The 9052-nt window shown below is 40.9% G+C and overlaps 1 protein-coding gene across 1 annotated transcript; it reads left to right on the top strand.

Annotated features, from left to right (window-relative positions):
- Positions 1-324: 324 nt before the first annotated feature.
- Positions 325-8786, top strand: LOC141257237 (actin, alpha cardiac muscle 2). Its single transcript, XM_073671534.1, has 7 exons — positions 325-485; positions 2860-3000; positions 5633-5957; positions 6907-7068; positions 7597-7788; positions 7885-8066; positions 8388-8786. Exons 2-7 carry the CDS (start codon positions 2872-2874, stop codon positions 8529-8531), a joined length of 1134 nt encoding a protein of 377 aa, XP_073527635.1. The 5' UTR covers positions 325-485; positions 2860-2871; the 3' UTR covers positions 8532-8786.
- The last annotated feature ends 266 nt before the right edge of the window (positions 8787-9052 follow it).

Here is a 9052-nt window from a genome sequence, read left to right as displayed (position 1 = left end):
GCTGGATGTGATGCTGTGCAGCAACACTGACTGACCTACTCGCCCCCTTCACAGTTGTCCCCCCTAAATCTTTGTCTGAGCCTCCCACCCTGTAGTGCTAGTGAAGGGGGATTATCAGGTCATGCTTCACATGCCATGTGTCCGCCTCTTCCTCTGCTCTTTCAGCCGTGGAGCTGGCAGCAGGGACGGCCACTGCATAGTACCCAAGTGAATCCTTTTACGGCGCCAGCCTCCGTTTACCTGGTGCCCGGCCAGACTGGCCATGTATGGGCACTCTGCGACCAGTCTGGAAGCCCAAGGGGGGCAAGGTTGTTGCCCAGAAGCCTAATATGGCTAGACAGAAGGGGAGAGATCACGGAGTGGAAGGCTGGGCTGAGAGCGGTGCATGGGTTATATATAAATAAGCTTTAGACTGGACTACAGCCTGAGCAAGCCGAAAGCTGCCATAGCATCCCTGCACTGCCTGTGATAGACCGGAGCCTGAGGTGAGCGGGACTGCGCGGCTGAGCCGCTAGGGGGAGGGAGTGAGACGGGCGCCGGCTCCTGTACCTGAGGGAGTGGGCGGGGAAAGTGCAGCGCCATTTACCGTATACAGAAACTGGCTACAGGAAGAAAACGGATAAAGCAGTTACTGAGTTACTAGAGCCATATCCAGTACTATTGTGTCACAGCAGGGCAGTAATAATTGTAACTGTCAGGTAAAGGAAGCCTGCTACCGCTTCAGGTTAGAACTGAGCTGAACATAAATCCCTCAGTTTCTAGTCCTGGGAGGAAGAGGCGCTGATGGGCTTCCTGTGGTCCCATAAGCTCTCCTCATCACAAAGTCCTATGCGTTTAGGGCGGACAAGCTGTCTTTTGTCTAGGAATTACTACATGAGGGAAATTAATTTCATTATTTGCTTAACATAAAATTTGTATTTTTTTTAAAGATAGTGAATCAGAATATAGTTAACACATTGCTTGCCAATATTGTATTATTTGTAGCAATCTTTTATTCATAAATGTCCAAAACCATATCCATGTAACATACAGCGGCAGGTTAATATATGGTGAGGCAGTGTAATAGCGTCCTCAGAGCAGTCCGCAGTCACACAGGCTGCTCTCCAGTTCTGCTACCGCAGCAGTCTTTTTTAATGCATTTTTTTCCAAACATTTTGTGACCTTTTTCATGATTGGAAAAATGCTTTAAAAATAAAATAAAAAAAGCCTAAGGGTTTGTGCACACGGTCGGCATTGGCAGCGCTTTTAACGCAGTACACTTTATGCTGCGTCCATAGCGCTGCACACAGGTGAATCCGCATGTGTTCATTGAACACTGCGGATTCACTGCATCCTATACATTGCTAGCGTCTTGGCAAGAGAAATTGCCATGCTGTGGTCTGGAAGGACTCTGCATGTCTGCGGGTGGTCCGCAGTAACACGGAGACGCATAGTGGGCATGAGATTTCTACAAATCCCATCCACTATGCTGTAACAGCTGGCCGCTATGGATTGCACGCAGTGCAAGAGCGCTGCACCCAATCCGCAGCGGTTACTGATCATATGCACATACCCTAAGACTCCTCAGGTAGCATGCAGTACTCTAACCATTTATTAACCTGCTACTGTATGTTATAGTGATATTTTTTGGTGCATGTATAAATACAAATGGCTACAAATAAAATATTGCCACACAGTATGCTAGCTATATTCTATTTCACTCTGATCAGAATTTGTGCAGCATAATATGACCCAATTCGCTCAGATGAGAGAACAAGTGTAATGTGTCAATGCGCAAAAATCTGACCACACTCCAATGTCATCTGAGTGCAGTCCGATGATTTTCACGCACTCATTGATTAGCATGGCCGAGTGTGATCCGAATATCAGATAAAACAAGGGCAAGCTGATATATTTATATACATATAATATAGAGAGAGAGATATCTATCCATATATATATATATATATATATATATATATATATATATATATAATTTTTTTTTTTATTATTATTATATATATATATATATATATATATATATATATATATATATATATTTTTTTTTTTCCTCCCTTGGACCAGCTCAGTCTGAGAAAAAAATTCAGACATGTGCGAAGCCTCATAGAACAACATTGGTTAGTGTGCAGTCTGATATTTTGTCAGATCACACTCGGACAGAAAATATGGTGGTGTGCACCTGGCCTTACTTAAATATTATCATTTTCAAAGATTTTAATCAGAGTAACTTTAAAAAGAAATAATGATGCAAGGATGATGATGCATAACTTCTGCTTGCAAGCTGCTCACTAATATAGTCAATACACGTTAGAAAAAGCTGGTGGCAAGTGATGGCATATAAAAACGACCGAAAAGATTGCAAAAAAGTCGCTGGTGTGCCTTAAAGAGTCTTCCTCCCCAAAATCTCGCCAGCTTCACACACGTCTAAGAGACGTCATATGCACAAACCTGTTTTAGCGTAAATTGTAGTGTCAGGCTGCACTCCTTGTTAAGTTGTACGTACTTTTTAGAAAAGAGTCAAGGCTGGCATAAAAACAACAACAAAAAAATAAAAATGCTTACACAAGTACATTTTCTGGCATAAACTGTTCAATTAATTCCCCTCCCTATAGTTTTAAGAACTGGCTATATATTGGAAGGGTTTTTCTTTCTGGTGTCATGAAATAGTAGAGGTGATAGTTCCAAATATCATTAATATGTGTTTACATATCTGGTCACATATAAATTTATTGGTTTATTCATTGCCAATGAATATCATTGATGGACGTTTATAGTACGAACATGTTTAGTGTATTGTCATTGCAGGAAATTAAGTGCAATCTTTTAAAATAATGGTATATATTTTGTGTCCTTTTTAAGAAAGCTACCATCATGTGTGACGATGAAGAGACTACCGCACTTGTGTGCGACAATGGCTCCGGGCTTGTGAAAGCTGGATTCGCTGGAGACGATGCCCCCAGAGCAGTATTTCCATCTATTGTTGGACGCCCCCGTCACCAGGTATACATAAATATATTTGACATGAAAATATTTGATACAACAAAATGACAATGGAAAACAAGACCTCATGATTAAAAAGGGGTATAACACTAAATATCAATTAGCAGAACAAGGACAGCCATAAGTGTTTTTACCACCCCAGAATATAACATAATTAGGACACAATGTGATGACTAAACAGGCTTCATAATTTATTAATTGTATTCAAAAAGACACACATTGTATAAACTCCATATAATACAAGACATAACATAGGTAGATGTAGCAACAGAGGGTAGATGGAGACACAGTTGGTATCGATTTTAAACCAAGCCTACAACATGTGAAGTCCCATAGCTCAACCAGTACAATTCATTGGTAACAATAACATGTGTGCTAAAAAAATCACAGTAACATTAATCATATGACCTAAGTAAGGTCAGTGTAAACGACCAAAGGTCATATATTCCAACACACAATAAAGCCAATATCACATAGGTTAAGCTAAATAGAACATACTTAGTAAAAGTAGAAGATGACCAACAGTGTCAGGGAGGCCCCGACACGTGTTTCGGTACTTCATCAGGGGGCAGGAAAATACTTGACTTTTATACTTTAATGTAATATTTATTGTACAGTATTATGTAGTAGTAATACAATTATGTAAAGATATGTGTAATATACACTGCTCAAAAAAATAAAGGGAACACTGAAATAACACATCCTAGATCTGAATGAATGAAATATCCTCATTGAATACTTTGTTCTGTACAAAGTTGAATGTGCTGACAACAAAATCACACAAAAATCATCATTGGAAATCAAATTTATTAACCAATGGAGGCCTGGATTTGGAGTTACCCCCAAAATTAAAGTGGAAAAACACACTACAGGCTGATCCAACTTTGATGTAATGTCCTTAAAACAAGTCACAATGAGGCTGAGTATTGTGTGTGGCCTCCACGTGCCTGTATGACCTCCCTACAACGCCTGGACATGCTCCTGATGAGGTTGCGGATGGTCTCCTGTGGGATCTCCTCCCAGACCTGAACTAAAGCATCCGCCAACTCCTGGACAGTCTGTGGTGCAACGTGACGTTGGTGGATGGAGCGAGACATGATGTCCCAGATGTGCTCAATCGGATTCAGGTCTGGGGAACGGGCGGGCCAGTCCATAGCTTCAATGCCTTCATCTTGCAGGAACTGCTGACACACTCCAGCCACATGAGGTCTGGCATTGTCCTGCATTAGGAGGAACTCTGGGCCAACCACACCAGCATATGGTCTCACAAGGGGTCTGAGGATCTCATCTCGGTACCTAATGGCAGTCAGGCTACCTCTGGCGAGCACATGGAGGGGTGTGCGGCCCTCCAAAGAAATGCTATCCCACACCATTACTGACCCACTGCCAAACCGGTCATGCTGAAGGATGTTGCAGGCAGCAGATCGCTCTCCACAGCGTCTCCAGACTCTGACGTCTGTGACATGTGCTCAATGTGAACCTGCTTTCATCTGTGAAGAGCACAGGGCGCCAGTGGCGACTTTGCCAATCCTGGTGTTCTGTGGCAAATGCCAAGCTTCCTGCATGGTGTTGGGCTGTGAGTACAACCCCCATCTGTGAATGTCAGGCCCTCATACCACCCTCACGGAGTCGGTTTCTAACCGTTTGTGCAGACATACACATTTGTGGCCTGCTGGAGGTCATTTTCCAGGGCTCTGGCAGTGCTCCTCCTGTTCCTCCTTGCACAAAGGCGGAGGTAGCGGTCCTGCTGCTGGATTGTTGCCCTCCTACGGCCCCCTCCACGTCTCCTGGTGTACTGGCCTGTCTCCTGGTAGCGCCTTCAGCCTCTGGACACTACGCTGACAGACACAGCAAACTTTCTTGCCACAGCTTGCATTGATGTGCCATCCTGGATGAGCTGCACTACCTGAGCAACTTCTGTGGGTTGTAAAGTCCGTCTCATGCTACCTCGAGTGTGAAAGCACAACCAACATTCAAAAGTGACCAAAACATCAGCCAGAAAGCATTGGTACTGAGATGTGGTCTGTGGTCCCCACCTGCAGAACCACTCCTTTATTGAGGGTGTCTTGATAATTGACAATAATTTCCATCTAATGTCTATTCCATTTGCACAACAGCATGTGAAATAGGAAGCAACACTGATTGACAACCAAAGTGGACAGTTTGATTTCACATAAGTTTGATTTACTTGGGGTTATATTCTGTTGGTTTAAGTGTTCCCTTTATTTTTTTGAGCAGTGTATTTAACACTACTGAACAACCCTTTTTCAATGGCCCTAATATGCCTAGTAAAATAAAAAAAGGATACTTACCTTCCGGGCCAGCATATCTCCTCTGCTCCGAGTACTGTGTTCCCCAATCATATTGTGACATTGCAGTTGATGGACTGCAGCCTTCACAGTTCCTTCCCATGGAACTGCTCCATTTGACAGAACTGTGAAGGTTGCAGTTAAATGTATTCTTATAAATTATACAATTGCCGCATTTTACTTTTGGAGCAAAAATAAGTATTATTTTTATCACCACTGGCTAAAGTAATGACTAGTAGGAATGTACTTCCGAGAGTATCCCTCACACATTCACACTTTTCTCATAAGCTACATTCAATACTTTTTACATTTCTCCTTTTCAGGGTGTTATGGTTGGCATGGGTCAAAAAGATTCCTATGTTGGTGATGAGGCCCAGAGCAAGAGAGGTATCCTCACTCTGAAGTATCCAATTGAACATGGTATCATCACTAACTGGGATGACATGGAGAAGATCTGGCATCACACCTTCTACAATGAATTGCGTGTTGCCCCAGAAGAGCATCCTACTCTGCTTACTGAGGCTCCATTGAACCCCAAAGCCAACCGTGAGAAGATGACCCAAATCATGTTTGAGACCTTCAATGTCCCAGCAATGTATGTTGCAATCCAGGCAGTGTTGTCTCTGTATGCCTCTGGCCGTACCACTGGTAAGAGTCCATCTACTAAAAAAAGTAATTGATAACGTAATGAGAAGTAATTATCTTACTGGCATTGCATTCACATAGAGTGGTCATTCTGCAGCTTTAAACCACAGCAGCACTGGGTGGCTGCAGTCTTTCCACTGTTTCTCTGTATAATCACTTAATCTTGCAGGGTTACAGTTCTTTTACCTGAAAAACCATGCTGCTATTACGATCAGCCATGTGGTCTTGTAGGTGAAACAGCTGTTTCCCTTCAAGATTAAGTAAATGTGCAGGGAAACAGTGGAAAGACCACAATGGCTCATTGCTGCTGCTTTTTAAAGCTGTGCCATGACAGTTGCATGTGAACGCAGCCTTAAAGGTAAAAGCATACACATAGTTATATTCAATACAGTATTCTGGAATAAATACATCAAAATACATGGTGCTTGGGTTGAATGCCATTTTATGGACCCATTTTGCCACATATTCTGGTCAGACTGAATCAGTAAAAATGGTAGGTCTTCCACATGGCATATTAAAGGGGTTTTCCCACAAACAAAAGTTCATTTTAATAATTGTCTGTGTCTAACTGTGTACGGAACATACCACATCTCCTGGGCAGGGGAGGCAGCAAAAGAGTATACAGACATTACAGCACGGCATCGCGGAGGAGTCATTTTCTGAGGTAAAACATTTCGCTGCCTGTTTTTAAACAATATTTTACCCCAGAAAATGACTCCTCCGCAATGCCGTGCTGTAATGACTGTATACTCTTTTGCTGCCTCCCCTGCCCAGGAGATGTGGTATGTTCTTTACACGGTCAGACACAGACAATTATTAAAATGAACTTTTGTTCGTTGGAAAACCCCTTTAAGTTCTTAAATTATCCTTGCCCTGAGTAGCATATTCTTTAGCATAGTGTGGAGAGAGACTGTATTATGGACTGATATATTTGAATGTTATTTGCTTGCAGGTATTGTACTGGACTCTGGCGATGGTGTAACACACAACGTCCCAATTTATGAAGGTTATGCCTTGCCACACGCAATTATGCGTCTTGACTTGGCTGGTCGTGACCTGACTGACTACCTTATGAAGATCCTCACAGAGCGTGGCTACTCCTTTGTCACTACTGGTAAGCATTAGTAGAGCAATCCTTTCCTATTTACGTGTTACTTAAATGGGTTGTCTCATAAAGACACCCCCGGCCTATATGCCGTATGAGGGCATCAGAATGTCATAAAGTAGTGTCCCCAACCTAGCTACCTCTCCTATTAACCAAAACAGAGAGCAAATCTATAAGGTTGACTCTTCTTTTGGTGGACTCAAGCCATCCTTCTATTATTAGAACTAGTTATGCACAGCTTCCTCAAGCAAAATTTACCTTTATGATAAATATATTATATTATTTTGAAACTATGAAGTAGGTGGAGTGCTTTTTTTTTAGTTATACTAATCCTATGTTGTCAAGTAATGCACACAGAAGATCATTTGATCTAATACTTCTATTGGTTCTCTTTTAGGACCCCATTCAGCGGATCTTTTTTTTACATAATATTTTGTAATTGTATTGCAGTGCTTAGTGTAATTAAATAGGTTTTGTTTGTATATGCACAATATTTGCCAGTATGTATTTTACTAAATTCAATATTCCACATAACAGCCGAACGTGAAATTGTCCGTGACATCAAGGAAAAGTTGTGCTATGTAGCTCTTGACTTTGAAAATGAGATGGCCACGGCTGCTTCCTCCTCATCTCTGGAGAAGAGCTATGAATTGCCTGATGGACAGGTTATCACCATTGGTAATGAACGGTTCCGCTGCCCAGAGACTCTCTTCCAGCCATCCTTTATTGGTATGCATTCCGCATTTGTTGTTCTGTATTTTGACGTATTGCTCCCTGACAAAAAAAAAAAAACACTGACTAACTTTTACATTATGAACATTCTAGGTATGGAGTCTGCTGGTATTCATGAGACAACCTACAACAGCATCATGAAATGCGATATTGACATCAGAAAGGACTTGTATGCCAACAATGTTATGTCTGGTGGTACCACCATGTACCCAGGTATTGCTGACCGCATGCAAAAAGAGATCACTGCTCTGGCTCCCAGCACTATGAAAATCAAGGTAATGTTGATATACGGTACACAAATATTTAATGTAATATGCAATTCATATGTCTGTTTTTTTAATCTTTATTACTTTATTATTTATTTATGTTTATTACTTCTTCTCTCAGAGCATTATAAAAATACAAATTCACCCACTTTTTACATATGTCTTACTGTTTAAAATATTCTAATGATTTTATTACCTCCATGGAAGCCATTTACTGAATATTATCCTCCACATAGTACATCTGTAGTTTTCATAATAAAATGAAAGTTAGAGGAGTAAATTATTTGTATCTGAGTTCAAAAGTCCTAATGAATTTCTTATCTCTTACAGATCATTGCACCACCTGAGCGTAAATACTCTGTTTGGATTGGTGGTTCCATCTTGGCTTCTCTGTCCACCTTCCAGCAGATGTGGATCACAAAACAGGAATATGATGAAGCTGGTCCATCCATTGTCCACCGCAAATGCTTCTAAATGTGTTTTCTTGATCCTTGTTATAATCTGCTGTCTCAGGTTGACAATGGTCTTTGCTCTTGGCTGCAGATAGTGTTCTAACATTACTGTACAAATTACAACATCTTTCATATTTTCCTCATACTTATTGTGACTCAAAAGTATGTAAAGTGTACATAAATTGTAATTTATTTTAAAATGTTTTGTAACTTCAAAAACATTGAACTAATGGAAACAAAGAGAAATGTCAAGAAACAATAAATGAGTCATGGCCTACCTGCATTATTTTATTATTTAACATTTGTTATTTAAGGGTCAATACAGGTGGAGAATGGTGGCAGAGACTAAAAGGAGTTGTTTGATAAATAAAGTTATATAGATCGCAAACATCAATCATTCTTCATTATGGTGCTGATAAGAATTACACAAAAAAGCATAGGCTGAAAAGCTGTATCCTGGTGATTTCCTAACTTCTTGCTCTTGCTACAGTGTCTCAATTCACAACCGATTTCAAAATATTTTAAGTGACATTTTAAAGAAGT

The sequence above is a fragment of the Phyllobates terribilis genome, unplaced genomic scaffold (assembly GCF_046119375.1).
Source record: "Phyllobates terribilis strain yellow unplaced genomic scaffold, ASM4611937v1 Scaffold_3__8_contigs__length_932513732, whole genome shotgun sequence".
Classification (NCBI taxonomy): Eukaryota; Metazoa; Chordata; class Amphibia; order Anura; family Dendrobatidae; genus Phyllobates; species Phyllobates terribilis.
The sequence above is the reverse complement of the archived record's forward strand: the minus strand, read 5'-3'. Positions and strand labels throughout refer to the sequence as shown.

Bases quoted from the DNA above. Each gene is read 5' to 3' on its own strand.
- LOC141257237 (XM_073671534.1), top strand. From the start codon at position 2,872: ATGTGTGACGATGAAGAGACTACCGCACTTGTGTGCGACAATGGCTCC. The intron at 7,789-7,884 runs GTATGCATTCCG...TGAACATTCTAG, and splicing joins CTTCCAGCCATCCTTTATTG to GTATGGAGTCTGCTGGTATT. The intron at 8,067-8,387 runs GTAATGTTGATA...TATCTCTTACAG, and splicing joins CCAGCACTATGAAAATCAAG to ATCATTGCACCACCTGAGCG.